Source organism: Geotrypetes seraphini, chromosome 2, assembly GCF_902459505.1.
Source record: "Geotrypetes seraphini chromosome 2, aGeoSer1.1, whole genome shotgun sequence".
Classification (NCBI taxonomy): domain Eukaryota; kingdom Metazoa; phylum Chordata; class Amphibia; order Gymnophiona; family Dermophiidae; genus Geotrypetes; species Geotrypetes seraphini.
In genome coordinates, this window is record NC_047085.1 from 240101539 (window position 1) to 240126723 (window position 25185).

Sequence of the window (25185 nt, forward strand, 5' to 3'; positions counted from 1 at the left end):
GAAGGAGGCACCAAGGACACTAAGGATATAGGAAGGGGCACTAAGGACATAGGAAGGAGGCACTGGGGGCACTAAGGACACAGGAAGGGACACTGAGGACATAGGAAGGAAGGAGGGAGGGAATAGAAAGGGACAATTGTTGGGTCTGAGTGCAGAAAGAAAGGATGCACAGTCAGAAGGAAACGCAACAAGAGACTCATGAAATCACCAGACAGCAAAGGTAGGAAAAATGATTTTATTTTCAATTTAGTGATCAAAATGTGTCAGTTTTGAGAATTTATATCTGCTGTATAGATTTTGCACTATATTTGTCTATTTTTCTATAGCTACTGAGGTGACATTGCATATTTTAAAGTCAATTGCCTTGACATCTTTGAAAACCCCCCAAATATAAATGATAATTAACATTTTCTCTGTGCATAGTATGCTTTGTGGTTTTTTAAAAAAAATTTATGGTAACCATTATGAATTAATAAGATATTATGTGTACATGAAAAATGAATGGAAGAAATTGGGGGTGGAGCTGGGGTGGGGCTAGGGCAGGATTGGGGTGTGGCTAGGGCGGGGTTGGGGGCAGGACTGAATATTAATAGATGTCCCGTTTTGATGAAAAAAATAAATGGTCACGTTAGTTATGCCTCGCCCATGTAGAGATCCTGGAGCAGGAGGAGGAAGAGGTGAACCGCTGCACATCAAGTCACTTACGTACTCCTCCTCTGCTGGCTAAGACTCGACTGCTTATGTCAGTGTATTGCAAACTGTGTATTGTGGCACACTAGTGTGCCGCCTGAGATTCTAGGTATACTGCGAGATGCTGGGGAGGAAGAGAGGCGCCGGCACCAACTGACTGCCTATAGGATGTGCCTCTCGTGACGAGAGGCACATCCTATAGGCAGCCAGCCAGCGCCTTTACTTCTTTCCATGTGTCTTCCTTTCCTGCACCCCCTCCCCCAATAGCAGCTCAGGGCCCCATCTGGAAGGCATTTGCGCCTGCACGGACATTGACATGATAAGATCACGCATGCACGTCACATCATCATGTTGATATCCACGCACTTCCGGATGACTCAAGCCACGGCTGCCACGTTTAGTGTGCCGCAGCTTCACAAAGTTTGCAAGACGCTGGCTTATGTGAACCATGGGTTCCCCACAATTCACATAAACATTCTGATCTAAGCCGATAGAGGAGGAAGAAGTGGACACTACACACTACGGGCCTGATCCTAGAAACAGCGCTGCAAGTTAGGCGGTGGTAGGCACTGTACTGCTACCTAATTTAATTGCCTTTTATTGATTTTATTCTGCATGGAAATTGACAGCATCATTAAAAAATGATTAAAAGTTTGTTATAAAAAATGTATGTACCAGTAGACACCAACAAAGGTAGGCATCGTAATTGCTTCTAAGGAGGCGTCTAATGGCACCTAAGGTCAAAATTTGCATAGTTATGACCTTGGATGCTGTTAGACACAATTCAGGCCAGTAAAATCCTGGCCTACATTGCAGACGCCTTTGTTTTGTGGTAGGTGCTGTTAGCCACAATTCTTTAAATGGCGCCTAAGAATGATTCCCAAATATAAAACTGGGATAGAGAATAACCACGTGGGTGATACATGGAATAGATGCAAATATGAAAACACCCACTCTATGCTTTAATATGAACAGCTAAGCTTAACGTGGTTAAAAGTGCTCAGACCCAATCATATGGTGAAAGAAGATCACAATGGGGTGAAACCCCCGAGAACAGTGTTCAATCATTGCACTTCAAACATTACACTGGTGAAAACCCCAACTACTTGAAAGTATTAAACGATTCAAAAACACTACTGTGTACTAATCTTAAAGGTCTGATTCTTCCATTTAGCTTGTACTACACAGCAGTCTAGCTTGAAAAAAGGTGGTGGTAGTGGTGGTGGTGGTGGTGGTGTGTTAAAAGAGGAAATCGTTACCAGGCAGCATGCCCCTTTCCTCAGAGTCAACTCCGTTTTCTAATATCCTTTGTCATCTTCTACTAACTTCAAGCATATGCACAGATAGAAAATTATATAGGACACCATAATCAGGTACTTAAGATATTCCTACAGTGCTCTGTCATAAAGAACACCTAAAAACCCATATGTAGATATCTTGGTTGGAAAATGCTGAGCTAAAGCACAGAGTTAGCAAAACAAAATATTTAAGACTGCATTTTTAAGAAGGGTAAGGAGACAAATAGTGTAGGAAAAGGTATTAAATCTTAATAGTTGATAGGTACAGATAATAAACAGGTTCAGATTACTGAGACTATAGTACAGTATGATACTTTAAAGCCACAGACTAATTTAAGATCATTACTGAGACTCTGGAAGGTCATGTATTCAGTCCATGAACATACCAGTCGTAAGCCAGTTGTAATGTATACCTGCCTATAAATACATGGATATGCTACATACCCATAGAAAATTAAAAGGTTTAGATTTTTTCCCCCCCTATATATAAAACAGTAGTACTCACACTACAGTCCTCCCCCTCATCCTAATTTTCAGGCTCTCTAACATACATCAGCCTGGTTCTTAACCTCCAGCTGTGTGTAGAGGTTAGCTGGTTTGCTAATCAGGCTATCCCTAAGTTGGACCCCATCACAAAATTTGATTACCACCAATTTATTTTGCCACAAATTATCTATTTGAGACAGGTAACAAGGGGAAAGTTAATATTTAAAAGTTTTTTGGGGTTTTTTTTAAGGGTATAGATGACAAATAAATGCTACTGGTCAGTATGTGAAACCACCCCCTCAGGGAGCTGACATTTCAGGAAGGTATGTCAAACGGTCACAGGCAGCAGTTGAATCATAAGGAATGTAACCTTGCTTGTCTTCAGCGATAAATATGCTCTAGTCATGTTACAGGAAGCCCTCTTTAGTCAGGAATAAAAGTAACCCAACAGATCACCAAAATAAGATTTCTTCAAAATCTATGAAAACCATAAGCATCCATTAGAAGTGAATTTGTTTGCGTGTTTCCCAGTCAAACAGTGTAAGACATTTTTGAATCATGTAACAAAAAAACTTAGGGCTCCTTTTACTAAGGTGTGCTAAGCGTTTTAGCGTGCACTAAATAGTAGCGCGCGCTAACCATGCGCTAAATGCTAACGTATGCATGTTAGTCTATGGGCGTGTTAGCGATTGGCACGTGCTAAAACGCATAGTGCACTTTAGTAAAACAGGGGGCTAATTTATGAGTTACATAAGCTGTTGAATGGAAAGAAAAATAAAACTTTATAAAAGGCAAGAAACTTAGGGCTACTTTTACAAAGCCTTGGTAGCCCTTGCTGCTACGGTAATCATTCTGACACCCTTAGGGGTTTAATGGGCATCAGAGCATTTGCTCCACTACCACTGCTTTATAAAAGGGGTGGGGGGGGGGTGGGGTTAGCATGTACAACAATGAGTGGAATCTTGCCTGTGAATGGCAAATTTCAACAGGTGATTGCTGAGAAATGCAGCGTTCTACACACCAATGAAGAAATATGGGAATCCATTCTCATTTAATTGCTTAATTATTTCTTCCGATATGACGATTTGTATGATTGAAAGCTATGCCTTGTGAAGAACATTGGATACATCTGTACCCTATGGTTATTTAGTCACTGCTTGTATTAAAATTACTTGAACTCAAAAGAAATAAATAGCATACCCCCTTATAATAAAAAAATGCCTTTTGCACAAAGATATATAGAGGCCGATATTCAGACTGCAGGAGTTAGCCAGGTTGCCGGACCAACACTCATTATTTGGTTTATTTTTAGTCGCTATAAATTTAGCCAGCTAAGGCAAGATTCGTTGTTGGCTGGTTAAGTTTACAGCTGTCCGTTTATAGACCAGCTACTTAAGTAGCTCGATTTGGCTGCTAAACTTAGCCGGCTAGCACTTATAATTTTCACGGAAAGCCAGCTAGCTGCTAGCTGCTAAGTGCTAATATTCAGTAGCCATGGTTTGCTGAATATTAGTGCTTAGCTGGCTTAGCGCTCTTTAATCGGCCACGAGATATTCCTAGCCAGTTAAAGAGCACTGAATATTGGGCGGTTAGGCAAAATCCCAAAATAGAAGACTGTGTTTTTGCATCTAACTCTCATTTAAGCACCAAGCTCAAGATGCATTTTAGGCCTGATTCTAGAAATGGTGCCTGACACAGTAGGCGCTTGAAAAATGGGTGCCTACCTCATGTCAATTACCGGTAGGCACCGCATCCAGAATCACATCTATTTTTTGTTCAGATTCCTTAAATCGAGGCCAGTATTTTGCAGGCTACATTTAAGGCATCTGACATGCGCCTACAGAAGTGCCTAGACGCTCCTACGTCAGCCTTAGGCGTTCCTAGACACCTCTATACACATGTGGCCAACACCTATATTGTAGGCGTCGTTCACTGCATCAAATTTTTTTTTTTTTTAAAGTGTGTCCCAATTGGTCAATTAGACGGCAGTAGGAACACCTACCGCCGCCTAAAAATGGGACACCATTTGTGAGAATCAGGCCCTAACTGTTGAGGGTATTCTTAACACTTTTAGGCAGGGCTGCTGTGCAGGTTAACACAGAGTAATGATTACCACCACAAGTTAACTGTATGGAAAATAATGTGAAATGCCTTTTAAAGCTATACATCTGGAGCTATGTATAACCACACTGTATTATCTGCTGCTGTACCAATTAACACTATAACAATCACTGTTAATGCCCAGGGGCCATCCCTTCTCAAAGATGGATCTTTCTACTATTGACTATTTAATATAATTAGATAGGATTCATCAAAGTGTGTTAAATTAATTAATGTGCGCTAATGATCAGTGCACGCTAAATACTAAGATGCTCATAGGGATATACCCCCCCCCCCTTTTACTAAACCGCGATAGCGGTTATTAGCGCAGGGAGCTACGCTGAATGCTCTGCTCAGCCCGTGACGCTCATAGGACTTCTATGAGTATCAGGAGCAGCATAGAACGGCTCCCTGCACTAATAACCGCTATCACGGTTTAGTAAAAGGAGGGAATAACGAGCATCTTAGCATTTTATATGCACTAATTGTTAGCATGCACTAATGCAGTTAGTGCCGCTAAATCGGTTAACACCCCTTGATGAATTACTCCCTGAATGCACAACAGTTAATGTATCAGCAAAGCTGATGAATGTGGGAACAGGAGCAAACACAGCTTAGGGGCCCTTTAACTAAGCTGTATTAGACACTATTTTGCATCGAATGCAGCAAAAATGGCCTAGCAGGCCACACTAAAGTGTTCTGTGTTAGTTTTTTGCCATCTGCATGCTAAAAGCACATAGTAATTATTTTTTAACCTTTTGAGGGGAGAGGGGGTGTCAAGGTGGAGAATGGGCGTGGAAGCATTAACCAGCTAACACAAAGAGAAATGGTTAACACAGGCTCAAAATGACATTGATTTTTTTTTTTTTTTTAATGGTTACATGCTAATGGCAACACTGGTAATTAGCGCATGGCCAGAAATTAAGCAAATAGAAAAAAAAGGCTATTTTATGGCCGCACTAGACATGGCCTTAGCGCGTGGAAAGAGATGCGTAAGGATAAGCATTAAGCCCATTTACTAGCGCAGCCATAATATCCCCCTTCAAGTTTTTCATCTGTGTTTTTGTGAAGATATTTACTAAAAATATTAAACAAATAATGCTAGGGAAAGAAAAAGCAAAACCCCAAAACAACCTTATGAAGGGATAGTGTGGAATACCCTCCTGATTCTGGGACATTATCAGGGACATTCTGGGACATTAGGTAAAATAATCCTGTTTTTCTGCCCCTGCTCTATTTAATTCTGCACTTCAAGAATGAAAATTTTTGCAACTGCACTTGAAAATCTAATCACTGCTTTATTAGTATTCACTTGAATATGAGACCATAAAATTTCATATTTTCAACAAAAAGGGAAAATAAAAACATAATGCCTTGTCAGCATTGGCAGGAGGGTGACACTTCAAAGCCTCTCTCACCATCCCAAGTGCACAAACATTGAGAACACAGAACTCCCAAAAGAGTAGACTGCACTTCCATAAGGTCTTGTACAGCCATTACCGTATTTTCTCGCATATAACGCGCGCGTTATACGTGGTTTTTACAAACCGCACATACCCTTGCGCGTTATACGCGTGAGCGCATTGTACAAAATTTTTTTTACATAGTTTCCCCCCCCCGACGCCCGATTCATCACCCGGAAGGAGCGCTCGCACTCCCACTCCGAAGGACCGCTCGCACCCCCACCTGAAGGACCGCTCGCACCCCCACAGCCTCCCCCCTTCCCCCATGGAAAAGCTGTCTACCTTGTTTCCGGATGCCAGCCCAGCTGCTTCCTCTGCCGGCGGTCCTGCCCCTTCTCAGAGCCCTGTGCTGCGCTGCTTCCTCTTCAGGCGGTCCCGCCCTTTCTCTGATGTCAGAGAAAGGGCGGGACCGCCGGAAGAAAAAGCAGTACAGCAGGGCTCAGAGAAGGGGCGGGACCGCCGGCAGAGGAAACAGCTGGGCTCGCTGGCATCCGGAAACAAGGTAGACAGCTTCTCCATGGGGGAGGGGGGAGGCTGTGGGGGTGCGAGCGGTCCTTCGGGGTGGGAGTGCGAGCGCTCCTTCGGGGTGGGGGTGCGAGCGGTCCTTCAGGGTGGGGGTGCGGGTGCGTGCGAGCGGTCCTTCGGGGTGGGGGTGCGAGTGGTCCTGCGGGGGGGTGAATCGGACATCGGGGGGGGCATCAGGCTTTCAGGGTAGGGACAGGACTTCAAGGAGGAAAGGAGAGTCGGGGCGGGCGAAAACAGAGTCAGGGTCTCCAGAGGAGAGTCGGGGCGGGCGAAAGGAGAGTCGGGCAGCATGCACGGTATACGGGTGTGCGCGGTATATAAAAATTTATGTACATAAATATGTGTTTTTTGCACGCTATACCCGTGTGCGCGTTTTACACAGGTGCGCGTTATCTATGTGAAAATACGGTAGTCGCATTAATATCTTAAGCCTTTGTTACAACACCCATAAAGTGCTGAATCAGCCTATCTCTACATTAGATGTAACAAGGTATCTAGTTGGAGTTTCCATCAGAAAAGGGGATTATCTATCTGTCCCATTACATAAGAATCATTAGCATGCACTAACCCAGTGTATCGCAAATTGTGTGCCATGACACACTGGAGAGGAGGAGAGGCGCCAGCTGACTGCCTACAGGATGTGTCTCTCACGGCGAGAGGCATGTCCTGTAGGCAATCAGCCAGCGCCAGCACCTCTCTGGCCCTCTTCCCTGCTGCCCCCTTCACTGGCGGCTCAAGGCCAATCTAGAGGGCCTTTGCGCATGCGTGGACATCAACATGATGACCATCACACGTGCACATGATGTCATCATGGTGACATCCGCACATATCCGGATGCCCCAAGCCACAGCCACTGCATTTGGTGTGCCACGGCTTGACAAAGTTTGAGGGACACGGCACTAACCACTAGAAAATGGCTCTTTAAATGATTCTCTGCAGGAACAGTGGTGAATTTATTTTCCGCTCAACAGATTTTCCTCTCTCATCAAAGCTATTGCAGCTCTAGAAATAAGCATTTTTGAAAGGGGTAGGGAGTGAGGGTGGAGAAAGAGAGACTTCAACTATGAATGATTAAATCTAGGCCAGGGAAATGACCAGTTTCCACTGAGACAGACCACTGATAGTGCTTGAAGACTCACCTTTTCTGTGAAGCTTAGGGGTGGTTGACTTCTACTTGCTATTAAGTGGTTCATAACGTGACCATTTATTTTTTTCATCAAAACGGTACATCTATTAATTTTCAGTCACACCCCAAATCCCGCCCTAGCCCCACCCCCAATCCTGCCCCAGCCCTACCCCCAATTTCTTTCATTCATTTTTCATGTACATACAATATCTTATTAATTCATAATAGTAACCCTAAAATTTTTTTTAAAAACACACACATATCACACTGTACGCAGAAAAATTGTTAATTGCCATTTATGAGTTTTGGGTTTTTTTTCAAAGATGTCAAGGTAGATGACTTTAAAATATGCAATGTCACCTCAATAACTATAGAAAAATAGACAAATATAGCGCAAAATATAGACAGCAGATATACAGTAAATTCTCCAAACTGACACATTTTGATCACTAAATTGAAAATAAAATCATTTTCTTATCTTTGTTGTCTGGTAATTTCATGAGTCTCTGGTTGCACTTTCTTCTGACTGTACATCCAATATTTCTTTCTTTCTTATCCAACATTTCTTTCACAATCCAGCCCCTTCCCCTTTGGGTCCAGGTCTTTCTCTCTTTTCCCTCTGTTACCCTCCCCAGATCCTGTGTCAGTTCTCCTTTGTACCTTTGTTCCAGGTCTCCCTCCAGGAATTCAAGACAAAGTTAGACAAGTTCCTGTTGAACCGGAACATACTCCGGTAGGGCTAGTCTCAGGATGCTGGTCTTTGACCAGAAGGCTGCCGCATGAGCGGCTGCTGGGCACAATGGACCACTGGTCTGACCCAGCAGCGGCAATTCTTATGTTCTTATGTTCCCTCTCTTTCCCTCCTCTGTTATGATCTTGCATTTCTCTGTTCTTCCTCAGAGTCTCTGCCTGAACCTCCCATAGTCCTGCATCTGCCTCCTGTCTTTCCCCTTTGGTCCAGGCCTTCCTTTTCTAGTCTTTCTTCTGTTTACACCCCCCTTCTTTGTCTCTTTCTCTCCTTCCTTCCTCCCTCCTTCCTACGTCCCCCCTCACTACCTTCCAACCTTTGTCCCACCCCCTCCCCCGAACCCAATCAACCAGCCTCCCTTCCTCCCTGCTGCACCAAATATGAGAAAGCTCAGCAACCAACAACCTGCCTGTCTGTCTGCCTCCCTCCTTCCGAAGCCTACCACCGATTCTTCTGCTCCCCCCCATTCTGCTGCCACCGCCGCCCGCTGCTACTTCCTGCCCATTGCAATAACCACAGGAAAGGCATGTCCAGGTGCCGGCCCAGAAGCCTTCTCCCTGACGTCAATTCTCACATTGGAGAGGAAGTTCCAGGACAGCCAGGCAGTGAGTAGCTGGCCCGGAACTTCCTCTCCGACATCAGAATTGATGTTGGGGAGAAGGCTTCTGGGCCAGTGCCTGGACATGCCTTTCCAGCTCTTGTTATGGTGGTGGGCGGGGAAGCAGAGAGAGAGCACATTCTCCCGCGATCGCCTTTCCCGATGTCCCTAAATACAGCTTTGGGACGCCATCTCTGAAAATGGACATTTCGGCGTCCCAAAGCTGTGCTTGGGGACAATAGGACAGGGGATCTGAAAAAGGGACGGTCCCGTTCAAAATGGGACGTATGGTCACCTTACCCATAGGACTTGCCTGGACACATAAATAATGTGTTGTGCCTAATGGGGCTGCTCAGACCTTTTGCCTCCTTTCAACTACTACTACTACTATTTATTATGTCGATAGCCCTATCAGATGCATGCAGCACTGTACATTAGACACGCAAGAGATGGTCCATGCTTGAAAGAGCTTACAATCTAAATTATGACAGACACACAGGACACGTGAAGGGATAAAGAGGTAGAGAGGGTAGGGGCTACAGAGGGAACAGAAAACAGATATAGGGCCTGATTCTGGAACTGGCGCCTGCCGTGGTAGGCGCTTGCAAAACAGGCGCCTACCACGTGTCAGTCACCGGTAGACGCTGTGTCCAGAATCACATCTATATTCTTCTACAAACACTTTAAATGTAGGTCAGCATTTTACAGGCCTACATTTAAAGCGTCTGACTTGTGTCTACGAGAAGCACCTAGACACGTCTACGGATGCCTAAGGCTATTTCCAGCATAAACCACACCTATGCTGATCTTAGGCATCAATAGGAATGCCTAGACGCCTCTGTATGCATGCAGACGATGTCTACATTGTAGGCGTCCTTCATCCCATCAATTTTTTTTTTTAAAGTGCATCCCGATTGGTCTATTAGAAGGCAGTATGATGCCTACTGCTGCCTACAATTGGGAAGCTGTTTTTGAAATCAGGCCTGTGAGTATATTACAAGTTGGAAGTGTTAGGGCCTAAATGCAGCTTTTAAAAAAACTGGGCTTTGAGCCTGGATTTTAATAGCCCCAAAGACTGAGCCTGGTATACTGATTTTAGTTGTATTTCCTTTTCCAGTCTTTTACCGGTATATGAGGGGCCGCTGAAAGGTTCTCAGCCCAACCAACAAAGTTTGGACAGTCATTAAAATATGGAATGAAAAATGTAGCAAATTGTTCGACTAAGACTGCCCCGACTTTGTTTGTTGGGCTAAGAACTTTTCAGTGGCCCCTTGTATACTGTGGGAAAGATAGATAGATAAACATTTATTACACACCGCCTGGATAGCCTTGACACTTGAGCAGTACAGCAAATAAAAGAAACTTGAACTGCAACTTAAGCATGTCATCTAAATACATGTTTATATCAGTGTTCTCAGTTTTTAAATGAAAAGAGATATATGCACCTATACACACTGTTACAGATAGCTGTGGATCCCATTTACTGCAAACAAAAATCTGAGAAAGACAATTTTGGGTGGTACAATAATATATTTTTAATGTCAGTTGAATATGACAATTACATAGAAATCAAATTATTTTCCTTCAGTGGGACTTTTTTCTAAAACTGATTAACAAGGTTAATGCTATTTGCTTGTTATGCCTACTGTTATATTCCCAATTGTTTGAAGTATATTTTCAAATGTAACATTTCAAAGTTCTTGCTTATCATGGTGCCCATTGTAGTTCAGCATTAGTGCTTTACCTAAAACTGAAAGAACGAAGCTCCTATGTTGGACTTCTCACCCACCCATTTTCCCACAAGTTAAAAAAAACAAACAAAAAAAAACGGGACCACAAATATGACCTCAGTAGTTTATACCAAAATTAAGGACCTTAAAGAAGCCAATGACTAGGAAAATATTTGATGAAAATAAAGTACTGATTGTTTATTTGCCATTTCCCCCACAGTTTGCACAATAAATAGTAACCTCCCCCCTTCTACGAAACTGCACAAGCGTTTTTTAGCACTGGCCAGCATGCTGAATGCTCTGTACTGCTCTGACAGTCGTAGAGTTCCTATGAGCGTCGGAGCAGCGCAGAGCATTCAGCGCGCCGGCTGGCACTTAAAACCACTTCTGTGGTTTTTTAAAAAGTGTGTGTGGGGGGAGGGGGGTAACTTCACATTCATAAACCGTGTATATACTTTTCACCTACCTAATAAATAATGTGCAAATGTAGGTTGTTGCCACTAACCCCCTCTTTTACAAAGGCGCGATAACTGATTAGCGTGTGCTAAACGCTAACACGTCCATAGACTAACATGCACGCGTTAGCATTGAGCGCGCGCTAATCGGTTCGTGCACCTTAGTAAAAGAGGGCCTAAATCTGCTTCCAAGGAAAACAAATCTATGCACGCTTACAAAACGTTATAGCATATTTAATACTATGAGTATAATAAAAATACTTGTGTTTTACATATGACACCATATAAGAAAGTATGAGGCACCTTAATCAGCTTCTTGCATGCCACATTCCCTCATGATCAAAACAAAAAAAAAAAATTAATTCCCTGTTATTGCTGTTTAAGGAATCTATTGCCACCTTTGTGTTAAAGTTCATATTACTGATACTTTTGGAGTAGATTTTCACTGAACACACATAAACCTTCCCTCTGAAATACTTCCTGTAAGTTTAAACTTTGTTTCAGAAAGCTCTAGATACCCAAACCAGCAGAAGAATTTACAGTAGCTCTTTATCTTAAACCAAGACGAAATGAAAAAAAAAAAAAAAAGAAATGAACTTCCTGGAAACCCAGAACAGAGCAGTTGAAAGCCAGCACTGACTTAAAAAAAACAGCAATAAACGGATCGGATGGTTAAATTCCATGTTGCTCTTGTGACGGTGGGGCTATGCAAAGCCAAACAAAAAAAACTGAAAGCTTTCATCCATGCTCCACATTGTTGGAAAGTTCAATTCATTTTGTCCAAGGCATTTCCCACAAGGACCGAAGTTGCCACTAGAACTTTCATGAACCTCTCCAGTGTAGAGAGCTTATAACCATCCCTTCAATATCCTTCACCCCCCCCCCCCCACCCAAAAAAAAAAAAAAAGTTATGCCCTCTTCCTTTACCCCAGAAAGTACTTTGTGGCGTTTGTCAGGTGGGCTCAGGCAGGCGGTAGCACAGCGTGTAGTTCTTGCCGCCATTGTTATCCCAGTGCTCATGGCCAGATGCCTCGTGGTAGCAGACAGCGAAGTGGAGGCGTGCACCAGGTTCGAGGCAGGGTGGCACGCACAGATTGAAACTGAATTGGCGCATGCCCGGCGGCCCCTTGAGTTCAGCTGGCACGTCCAGATAAGAGAGCCACTCATTAAAGGTGTACCTGATACTCACCCGCTCCCCCTTCTCATCCTCTAGCATGGGGTCTCGCTCACATGATGGAGGCGCAACCAGAACGCTGCCGTGCACGTCGAAGTGCTCCGTGCTCACCCACTCCAGGCATACGCGCTCCCGCAGCAGCTGCTCCTGCTGTTCCTCCTCACTGAGTGGCTGGAAGTCCAGCTCCAGGAAAGCAGGAGGTGGTGGTGCCGTCGGAGTCTCCTCTTGCTTCAACCTGCCACCTCCTATCAGCAGCAGCGCATCCAGGTCTCGCTTGCTGGCTGGGAAGCTGTGCAGACGGGCGAGCGCGGCTGCTGGCACATGGGGGTCCTCAGAGTCGCTGAAGTGGTGTACGCTGGCCAGACTCATCCCCATCGCGTCGGCGAACTGCACCCGCTTCTTGCATTTGCAGCAGCCCTCTGCTCCAGGCCCGCTCGGATAGGGATGGAAGATGGCGGATGCCACTAAACTCTGGTTAGTTGGCAAAGATAGAGCCCTTCGCCGCTGCTTCCGTTCCTCTTCTCCATTCTCCTCCTCCTCTTCCTCCTCCTCGCAGATGTGTAGGACTGAATCCACTGGGGACTGGCGGGATAGTCGTGAAGCCCAGCGTTGCAGAGCCGCTGCCGCTTCTCCCTGCTCATCACCCTCCTCCTCGTCATCATTGTCTCCCCCACACAGTATGACCATCCCAGAGGACTTGTCTAGCCTTGGGAGCTGTGAGAGGCTGCTGCTGCTGGGATCCTCCTGGTCCTCCATGGCATCTCTCACACCCCCTCCACCTCCTCCATCTCTTCCTTGCCCTGTTCTTTTTGCAGCAAATGTTTGGTGTGGGACGAAGTGAGCAACTTCCCTTCCACCTCCTCCTTGTGATTTTTATTTTTGTTCAAGCATGCAGGGCTCTGGCTGTTTCAGACTGAGGTTTATCCTGCTGTTGCAATGTTGGTTAATTTTAGTGCTTACCTAACCCTGAAAGAACAAACCTCCCATGCTGGGCTTCTCACCCACCCATTTTCCCACACGTTTAAAAAAACACAAGACCACAAATATGACCTCAATAGCTTATACTAATATTAAGGACTTTATAAAGCCGATGACCAGGCAAATATTTGATGAAAATAAAGTACTAATTATTTATTTGCCCTTTTCCCTGCAGTTTACATAATAAATAGTAAATTCACAGTCATAAACCCTGTATATACTTTTCACCTAGCTAATAAAAAGTGCATTTATTTGATTTGTTTGCCCCCATTGGCCCCAAGGAGCTCAGAACGGGTTACAGGTTAAACATAAAATGGGGTCCTTTTACCAACGCACGCTAGTGCATCATAGTGCACTCCAAAAATTAGCGCGAGCTAAATGCTAACTTGTGCTAACGCGTCCATTATATCCTATGGACGCGTTAGCATGCATTAACATTTAGCCCACACTAATTTGTATTGTGCACTAAGATGCACTAGCGTGCCTTAGTAAAAGGACCCCATAATTTTAGTACAAGTTTTGTGATACTTAGGGGTCTATGGGGTGCGCTAACCAATTTAGCATATGCCAATCGACTTAGCGCACGCTAAAGATTAGCACGCACTAAATGCTAAGGCACCCATTATATTCTATGGGTGCCTTAGCATTTAGTGAATGCTACTCTTTAGCGCATGCTAAATCGATTAGTGCATGCTAAATCAGCTAGTGCGCCTTAGTAAAAGGACCCCATAGTACAAATGTAGGTTGTTATCACTAAGCCTGCTTCCAAGAAAAACAAATCTATGCACGCTTACAAAACATTATAGCATATTTAATATTACGAGTATAATAAAAATATTTGTGCATTTATCCTAACTCAATGTAATACACAAGTATTTTTTTTATTATACTCGTAATATTAAATATGCTATAATGTTTTGTAAGCGTGTATAAATTTGTTTTTCTTGGAAGCAGGCTTAGTGGTAACAACGTACATTTGCACTATGCATCACAAACTTGTACGGAAATTATGTATGTTTAACCTGTAACCTGTTCTGAGACACCATTTAAGAACGTATGAGGCACCTTAATCAGCTTTTTCCACGCCACATTCCCTCATGATCAAAATCAAAAAATTTTAATTCTCTGTTTAAGGAATCTATTGGCACCTTTGTGTTAAAGTTCATATTACTGATACTTTTGGAGTAGATTTTCATTAAACACACATAAACCTTCCCTCTGAAATACTTCCTGTAAGTTTCAACCTTGTTTCAGAAAGCTCTAGATGCCCAAACCAGGAGAAGAATTCACAGTACTGTAACTCTTTATCTTAAACCAAGATGAAATGAAAAAAAAAAAAAGAAGTGAACTGCCTGGAAACCCAGAACAGAGCAGTTGAAAGCCAACCCTGGGGTAATACATAAACAAAAAAAAGCTTTGATCCTTGCTTCCCATTTTTTGGAAAGTTCACTTTGTCCAAAGCATTTGCTAAGGAGTCTAAAGTCTCCACTGGACGTTTCATGAATCTCACTGGTATTAGAAGGCTTATAACTTTCCCTTCAAAGTCTTTCAAACCAACCAACCAACCTCTCTCCCCTCCCCCCCAATGAAAAAAAAAATGTTATGCTCTCTTCATTTCTCCAGAAAGTGCTTTGCAGAGTTTGTCAGGTGGGCTCAGGAGTGTGTAGTTTTTGCCACCATTGTTGTTCCAGTGTTAATGTCTGAGAACCTCATGGTCAATCAAGCTATTACACTATTTAATTATCCTAGGTAGCTTAAACTATTCAAACTCACAAATTAGCTAGAGTTAATTTTTCTAGCTAATAGAGCAGCCTATAACAACATTTTATAGACCCTCAGCGCCACCAATCAGAACTCAATATTTCTCATAGTTCTAAGCTTTACGTGTCTCTTCGTCACTGGATCTATTGTTTTACTATCTTTTATGAAGAGCTTAATATTTAATTTCTTATTCAATTTTTTAGAATATTAGCAAGGTTAAGAATATGTGGTCACAGTTGCTGGCGGCAGGGATTAGGGGTTAAGCCTTGAAAAATCTGTTCAAGCGAAACATGTCGGCTGTGACATCTCTAAGAACATAAGAACATAAGAAACGCCTTCACCGGATCAGACCGAGGTCCATCTAGTCCGGTGCTCCGCACACGCGGCGGCCCATTTAGGTACTCCTTTCTGGAGACCCGACTTTACCATATCCCTCAATATGATATGCCAGAAGGTGTGCATCCAGCTTGCGCTTGAATCCCAGTACAGTAGTCTCCGCCACAACCTCCTCCGGGAGTGCATTCCAGGCACCCACCACTCGCTGTGTGAAACAGAACTTCCTGACATTTGTCCTGAACCTGCTGCTACTCAGTTTCAGGCTATGATCTCTTGTCCGTGTCACATCTGAAAATGTTAGCAATGCTGCTTCTTGGTCTAGTTTATCAAATCCTTTTAATATTTTAAAAGTCTCTATCAGATCCCCTCTCAGCCTTCTCTTCTCGAGGGTGAACAATCCCAGCTTCCTGAGTCGTTTTTTGTAGCTCAAATGTTCCATTCCTTTGACAAGTTTCGTGGCTCGCCTCTGCACTTTCTCCAGCAGAGTTAAATCCTTCTTAAGGCATGGAGACCAGTGTTGGACACAGTATTCCAAGTGCGGTCTGACCATTGTTCTAGAAAGTGGCATTATGACATCCTCAGATCTACTCGTGATCCCCTTCTTAATTATGCCTAACATCCTTGTTTGCTTTCTTCGCCGCCGCCGCACATTGTACCAATGGCTTTAGGGTACTGTCAATCAGCACCCCCAAATCCCTTTCATGTTCGCATTTTGCTAATGTCACCCCCAACATCTTATACTCGTGTTCTTAGTTTTTCTTTCCTAGATGCATCACCTTGCATTTGTTTATGTTAAAGTTCATCTGCCACTTTGTCGCCCACGTTTCCAGCTGGTTCAGATCTTTCTGGAGGTCCTCGCAGTCTCTTTGAGAGCTAACCGCCCGACATAGCTTTGTATCATCCGCAAACTTTATTATATTACATGTTGTTTCCTCTTCTAGGTCGTTTATAAAAATAGTGAACAAGATAGGCCCAAGAACCGAGCCCTGGGGCACGCCGCTAGTCACTTTCTCCCAGTCCGAGAATTTCCCATTTATGCTAACCCTAGCGGCATTGATATCCCTAGCAGAGACCACTAGATTATAAGCTAAGTATCAGCTTGCTAATATTCTAAAAAAATTGAATAAGAAATTAAATATTAAACTCTTCATAAAAGATAGTAAAACAATAGATCCAGTGACGAAGAGACACGTAAAGCTTAGAACTATGAGAAATATTGAGTTCTGAGTGGTGGCGCTGAGGGTCTATAAAATGTTGTTATAGGTTGCTATATTAGCTAGAAAAATTAACTCTAGCTAATTTGTGAGAACCTCATGGTAGCAGGCAGCAAAGTTAAGACACAAGCCAGACTTGGGACAAAATGGCATGCACAGAGTGAAACTGAATCGATGCTTCCTCGGTGGCCTCTTGAGCTTGTCCAGATAAGAGAGCCACTTGTTAAATGCGCGCCTAATGCTCACCTGTCCCCCTCACCATCCTCTGGCATGGAGTCTCCCTTGCACACCAGGAGCACAACTGGAATGCTGTCATACATGTCATAATGCTCTGTACTCATCTACTCCACACATCCAACCACTTTGAGTGAATCATAAATCTAAATAAATAAATACATGCTCTCACTGCAATTAGAAGAGGGGCGAGGTGCTGAAACCCCTCCTGAGCTTGGGCATTTTACAAACCCGGTGCAGACTGGAAGGGTTGGAGATGGGGAGAGGTTTATATCAGTGGTTCCCAACCCCGTCCTGGAGGACCACCAGGCCAGTTGGGTTTTCAGGATAGCCCTAATGAATATTCATAGAGCAGATTTGCATGCCTGGCACCTCCATTATATGCAGATCTCTCTCATGCATATTCATTAGGGCTATCCTGAAAACCTGACTGGCCTGGTGGTCCTCCAGGACAGGGTTGGGAACCACTGGTTTATATTACCTAGGGCAGGGGTAGACAATTCCGGTCCTCAAGAGCCAGAGCCAGGTCAGGTTTTCAGGATATCCACAATGAATATGTATGAGACAGATTTGCATACACTGCCTCCTTGAGATGCAAATCTACTTCATGCATATTTATTGTGGATATCCTGAAAACCTGACCTGGCTCCGGCTCTCGCAGACCGGAATTGCCTACCCCTGACCTAGGGGTATTACCTGAGGGGAGGGGCAAATAAAGGAAGCATTATAGCAAATTAAAGCAAATAAAGGAAGAATCTGAGCAGGCATACAATAGAACCTCAGTAGCCTGCCAGAAACCCAAATGCTGCTCTTAGTATCACTTCCACTTGACGTTGCTTGTTAACTCCACTCTGACTTGACTGGAAAATTGTGTGAAAAATGGTGCATTGAGTTTCTACAGTTAAAAATAAGGAAACAGTACACCTGATGCAGTTCTTTTTTTTTTTTTATTACTGTTAAGATTTTTTTCATGTTTTTGGTGGTATTTATAAAATCAGAATGTACTCATGGTTTTATACAGATATGACAAACAGTGGGGTCCTTTCACTAAGGCACGCTAATCGATTTAATGAGCGCTAAAGATTAGCACATGCCAAATGCTAAGGCGGCCATTATATTCTATGGGCGCCTTAGTATTTATCGCATGCTAAATCGATTAGCGCTCCTTAGTGAAAGGACCCCAGTGCTAGCAGGCATACAGAATCAAAAACAAGTGCATGACAACCTGGAGAACAGGTACTGATAGACGAAAAGTAGTGCTGCAGAGAGATGTCTTAAGCCGTCTTGGGAGTGGGTTACGGACCCATAGAGAGGAGGACCCATGCCCATAAGCCCCTGTAATCACTGCATTGATAATGAAACATGTGAACTCCCCTATACACCCCAAAACCCTTTTTTACTAGCATATAAGTGCCTCCTGCAGCCATAAGGGCTATTGGTGTGGTAGGGCAGTGGTCCCCAACCCTGTCCTGGAAGACCACCAGGCCAGTCAGTTTTTTGGGATAGCCCTAATGAATATGCATGGAACAGATTTGCATGCCTATCACCTCCATTATATGCAAATCTCTCTCATGCATATTCATTAGGGCTATCCCAAAAACCCGACTGGCCTGGTGGTCCTCTAGGATAGGGTTGGGAACCACTGGTCTAGGGGATTCTGGAGGTGATCTCTTCACTGCAGCCTGCACCTCTGCCTCCCCCACCTATGTTGGCAATTTTCCCGGTGGGGGCGGGGCACCAAGGTAACTTCCCTATTTACAATGGCATGCTCTAAAAACTGAAAACAAATATTCTTTACCTTTGATCATTTTATTTTTCAGCTTGGGTTAGACCTAGCCTATCAGTTTTGCTTGTTGTTTTCCTTTTAAGTTCTTTTCCAGGATCTCAGTTCTGTTTTTTTATTTTTACTCTGCCCTTCCTCTCTTACATCTGTCTCTGACATTGATCCTTCTATTTCATCTTTTTTTCTCCATCTCTCATCTTCCATTTTATCTTCCTACTAGCTGATGACCCGGCGTTGCACGGGTATTTAATTATAGCAATAACACAGTAAATGGATTGAAATAAAGAAACTTTATAGTGGTGAATGAAATTATTTTTTTACAGCTTTATAAAAAGTACAATAATCAAATTATAATGTGAAATATTTGACAAAATGAATACAATTCAACTAAAACAAAACTTGATTATAAACAACAATTTTAGTTTCACCTCCAGGAGCAAGAACATATAAATTCTTGGGTGAACCCACCCTTGATCAAGCAACATAGAGTTGTCCATGGGAAAAACAGGGGGAACTTAAATCCACTCCACAGTATGTAATAGTCTGTCCCTGTGATTTGTTGATTGTGATAGAGAATGCAAGTCTCACTGGAATTTGCAATCTCTTATACTGAAAAGGAAGATCTGTTGGAATAAGTGGCATCCAAAAGTTTCAGTATTGATTTAAACAACTCAATATGTGGAAACTCAGGTTGAAAAGAAACTCCATGCAGTTTGTTCCCGGTTCAGAATGGAACCTGTGTTCCTAGTTCAGCATATGTGAGTACTCATGTAATGTAATAACATTATGAACTGGGGTGCATGAAGGAAACAGTTACAAACACAGTTAGAACATACAAACTCTATATGTATGGTGTCCGTGGTAGAATAGAAACGATGTCCCTAGTGGTTATAGTGTCATAGAAAGTGTTTTATAGTTGGAATTACTGTGAGAATGGCAGGTTTTTACATTTTTTCCATTGACATGAATGGGTGAAATCTGATTTTCTGTTTGTAGCTCCGCCCACGTGTGCTGGTGGGCCGCGAGACCCCCAGAACAAATCATCCCAGGTAGTGAGGGATCAGCATACCAAGTTTCGTTCAAATCGGTCAAGCCGTTTTTGCGTGATCGCGGCACATACACAAACACATACATACACACAGACATACCTCCGATTTTATATATATAGATAACTGGGTTTTATTATTCTTTCTCTCCCCCTCCAGTCCTCAAGCTCCTACTTCTTACTCTTACTTTCCTAAGCCTCCCATTTCTACCCTTGGTTAGGGTTACCAGATTTTCACAAAGGAAAATCTGACCCATGGCCATACCCACAGGGTCGCCCAGTCCCGCCCCATTCTGCCCGTGTCACACCCTGTTCTGCCCTCAGTCCCACCCCCAGATGGCATCCGCACAAAGTGCCGGGTTTTGAAAAGCTGTCCGGACCCCTGGACATCTCCTCAAAAAGAAGGACAGGTCCGGGAAAAACCAGACATCTGGTAACCCTACCCTTGGTTACTCATTTCTACCTGTGTCAGCCTTCCAGTCTCAATTTTCAGCCATTTTCTAGTCCCCCATTTCTGTTATTTTCACTTATCCCCCTTCCATCCTCATTTACCTCTGTCCCTCACCAGCCCCAGTTCCTTCCTCATCACCCACTCCTTCTCCACCTCTAATACTGAAGTTGCTTTACAAGATTGGAGATATTTTTTGGACTATCCCCATCAACATTTCAAGTCTGTTTTTTTCTTGAAAAGTAATGCACAGAAAGAAGATGTGAGGCTTTGTCTGAGGATAATTTAAATGGCATGAAAAGAAACAAGTGGGAAACTAGAGATGTTTCCAAACACAAACTTTTATTAAAAGCAGAGATTCAGTTCTGTAAATGTAAACAAAAGACTCAACGCTGCAGGCATTACGGTACAGAAACCTGTACCTTCTTTAGGAGTATACAAATAGATTAAACGCATAGAGGGGCATAATCAAAAGATACATCTAAGTCCAATTCGATCGTATGGTGCTAGACGCCCAAAGTCGGCAGGGGAAAAATGTTAATTTTTTTAAAAATACATCTAGAATTTTTTTTTTTCAAAAATCATCTATCTGGACGCCAAGGCCATTGATCGTCCAGACTTCCATTATGTATATCTTTATACCATTTTTTTGGACCAAAAATTCATCCAAGTCCCAAACGCCCAGAACAAGACCATTTGGATGTGGGACTGGTCACCCAGACATAGCAACAGAGCAGCGGGGGCACCTTACAAGGCACAGCTGTGAACTGCACAAAAAGGGTGCCACATAAACATCTCACTAGAACTCCTTTATAGGTTATGATGAGCCCCTTAAAACACCCAGCCCTTATGGCTGTACAGTAGGGTTTTGGGAGATCTGGGTGGGCTCTCATTTTCTACCATTAACGTAGTGGTCAGAGTGGCTTATGAGCCTGGTCCTACTTTCTATGTTTCGTTACCCCCCCCCACCCACCCACACACACACACACTACTTAAGCCACCTCTGTGCAGCTCTACTAGGCTTTCCTATAGGAAGTGCTGATGTTCCAAGACAGGTATGTACTTTTTTATTCTGATATTTGTGGTAGTGTGAGGGGGTCGGTGATCACTGGGGGAGTGTGTGTGGGTCTTTACATTGTCTTTGCAGTGGTTATCTGGTCACTTTGAATACCTTTTTGCCACTTATACCTGATTTTACATCGTCTAAGTCGCAACATATAAGTTTCATCCAGGAAGTCTCATGAAACATTTTGATTATCCCTGCAGGAGGACTAAGTCTAGGTCGGCCCACATCCCACCCTAATACCGCCCTAACCACTCCTCCAGATTCATCCCTTTTAGTTGTTGGCGCACAGCGGCATTCAGAGGCCTATAAAGTCCCTGGCTATGTCCAGAAAGTCAGTTTGATTATCGGCACTTGGACAACTTGTCTTTTAGGCCGACCAATTGCCAACTTGGATGGGTTTTTAGATGTGTTTAAGTTTCGATTATGAGCCCCATAGTCACTGGAATAAGAATATCCACAAATGAATCAAAATATATAAAATATGCAAATAAGTATAAGATATAAAAATGAACATACAAATGAATATGAAGTAGAATGTGTAATTGTTATGTATACTGTATACTTGTTCTTCCCATGGAATGATCATGACCAATTTTGCAGGTAATCATTGTTTTAAATATGTTAAATAAACAAAAATAAACAAATCATTTACCCCCCTCTTTTACTAAGGTGCGCTAACCGATTAGCGCACGCTAAACGCTAACGCATGCATGTATGGACGCGTTAGCATATAGCGTGTGCTAAATTGATTATCGTGCGCTGTTCGGTTAGCGTACCTTAGGAAAAGAGGGGGTTAATGTATTCTTCTGGGACTTAGACATAAATCTAAATTCAAGCATTGATTTATTCAACAGATCATTATAATCTGTTATGTGGTGATTGCCTTGTATATCTCTTCAATGGTAATCTTTTGAAGCACTTCACCGGTGGTTTTCAAAGCAGTCCTCAAGGACCACCTGGTTTTCAGGATATCCATAATGAGTGTGCATGAGATATCCATAATATCTGGTTTTCAGGATATCCATAATGAGTGTGCATAGAAGGAATGCTGAATGTGAGAACAAAGTCACTGGAAACACTGAGGCATTCTGCTCTTAGCGTCAGAGCACAGGAGCCCTCTTTCAGGTATTTGCAACAAGAGGAACAGTTCCTCTTGTTGCAAATACCTGAAAGAGGGCTCCTGTGCTCTGACGTACACAGTTCCTCTTGTTGCAAATACCTGAAAGAGGGCTCCTGTGCTCTGACGCTAAGAGCAGAATGCCTCAGTGTTTCCAGTGACTTTGTTCTCACATTCAGCATTCCTTCTATTGAAATCCCTCTGCAGAGGTGTTAGAGGGTTAAGTGCAGAACCAAATTACAAAACAAACAAAAGAAGCTAGGGTAAATTATGCTGAGAAATGGAGGAGGACAGCCAGGTCAGAAAATCTTCAGCACAGTATATGTCACTTTGCTATGAAACTAAACTTTAGATTATGTGTTCAGGTATGTTCAATAAACATGGTTGCTATAGCTGTGAGTTTACATCATTGGATAGTCACCATTACATTATTCAGAGTGCACAGAGCGCAAGCCGTAAACTGGGCTAAATGTCATCAGCTGTTGTCTTCCTGGGAAACTTGGCTGATATCAGGTAAGCTGAGCAGCTAAAAGCTATTAAGATGTCATTGTAGGAGGCCAGACAAGATGGATTTATTAAAGATGGAGGGTGGTAATGTAGGGGGAAAAAGGCAAGGATGAAACTGTAGATGGACACTCCCAAGGAAAAGATATATGCAACAATCAAAGATTTAAACAGAGAAGTATAAGAAGTAAGGAAAGAGAAACAAAAAGTGAAAGATATTTTTAGGATAAGAGTAAGTATGCTTACCCATAAACCTCATCCCTTTAGAAAGGTGGAGAACTTAAGAGGTTGAAACAAAGATTATGGTAGTTGAGGGGAAAAAAAAGTTTGAAGTTTGAAATGATCAGTTCTTATTAAAAAATGGTTGCTTAGATTGTAAAAATATGAAGATTCTTTTAGTAAAGGGTGTTAAGCTTTTAACATGGTGTTAAGTGGGAAAACCTGTTACTACAAAATGCATTAAATTTTATCCTAGGGTAAACAGATATTATATTCTCACATGTGGGTGATGTCATTCACAGAATCTAGCAAGGACAGTTAAAAAGTGTACTGCCTCTTTAAAACTTTAAGACCGCCCTTGCCGCATGCATGCTGGTGCCCTCCTTCCTGATGTTGGCTCATAGGATATCAGTTTTCTGTGGAGCTGAGAAGCTGTGTTTATAGTCTCTCTAAGTGAGTCATAGTTTATCTCTCTTTTTTTGTGCATTCCCATTATTTTGTTCGTTTTATTTTAGTTATAGTTTACTTTTATTTCCTTTCTCTGCCAACCAGTTGAAAATTTTTGTTTCATCAGGTTCACTTTTTGGGCCTTCGGGCTCTGTTCAACATGTTTAAGGCCATGAGCATTGGCATTTTTTTCAGTATTCCACCTACTCAATCTCCCCAGAGCATAGAGTCCTTTGACCTCATGTCAGCATTTTTTTCATTGATGTCCAAGGCTTCTAGCGGTGCACTCAGTTCCATAGGACAGACCCACAGACCCACATAATTGGAGTGTTCAATGCCTAGCTCCCGATCATTGAGACATTTCATGCACGCTCTGCTCTTATATATAGAACATGTCACTTAAAGCCAGGAAGTTACAATTTGAGAAACGTTTTGGTACAACTTTGGGAATATTAAGCATGACTAGAGACTCCGATGCTGATGCACAGTCACGGACTACTCCAGCATTGACACTGGCACTGACTGCATTGACCATCCATTCCACTCTTCATCATCAGAGCTTCCATCATTGGGGGAACCTTGTAAAAAAAACCTAACAGAAACATATCTCCCCCTCAAAGCATGCATTGGCATTGTCTCAGGCGACATCGCCATTGGTGCATTCTAAGTATTGGCACACCAATGCCAGATCGTCATCACTACAATGATTTTGAGCCAATTAGGGCCTTAGACCCTCCCACTGCATCCCAAGAAGCATTGGCGGAAGGCTTGTCATTTGCAGCACACGGCCCTGTTGGCAGGTGGGAGTGGGCTTCCCTCCTGCTGATTTTGCATTGGAAGGTATGGGGGTGTAGGGTGATGTGAGGAGCAGTATTGCCTCATGTTTGTTTTGATTATCGGCACTTGGACGTCCCTGCTATTAGAATGTCCAAGTGCCAACTTAGGCAGGTTTTTGGACGTTTTAAAGTTTTGATTATGCCCCTCATAGGCACATAGGCCATATGGTCTTTTTTTGTCTTCATTTTTCTATCTAGTCTGCCTATCCACGCCATCCCCTCCTCTCGTTGAGAGATTCAATGTACTTGTCCCAAGCTTTCTTGAATTCAGATACAATTTTTGACTCTGCTGCCTCCACCATGAAGTGACTTCAGAGGGAGAGCTGAGGGTGGCATGAGAAGCAGGTTGGAGATGCTGCTTGTGCCGTTGAAGAGTTAAGAGCTACAGGGGGTGGGGGGGGGGTGCGAGTGAAGATGCACACATGGCAGGGAAGGAGCAAGGTACCGAGAAGAGGAGCGGTGCCAGCACCCCCGCCAAGATGACATTTGGGGCAGTCCAAACACACACACACACCCCTTACTACACCACTGCCTTCACTTCAGGAACAGCACATACACTCCTTCTACTCCTAGACACTTTGGGCTCAATATTCAGTGACTGGTAAGAGTCACCAAAATAATTTTTGTTTTTTCCCTATATAGCTTAAGTTCATAATCAAAAATCCACTCCTCAATAGTGTCAGTACAATATTTCAATTGTTTTACAGTCTTATCCTGGCCACATATATTAAAGATTTAAAATCTAATTTATCTAATTAAATACCCAATACACAATTTTTGGTGTTATATATCCAGAACTATGGA

General features: G+C 43.1%; 1 protein-coding gene across 1 annotated transcript; it reads right to left on the reverse strand.

The window, feature by feature from the left end:
• Positions 1-12135: 12135 nt before the first annotated feature.
• On the reverse strand, positions 12136-13258 carry LOC117353667 (protein phosphatase 1 regulatory subunit 3G-like). The gene has a single exon (XM_033929859.1). It carries the CDS (start codon positions 13147-13149, stop codon positions 12172-12174), a length of 978 nt encoding a protein of 325 aa, XP_033785750.1. The 5' UTR covers positions 13150-13258; the 3' UTR covers positions 12136-12171.
• Positions 13259-25185: the final 11927 nt, after the last annotated feature.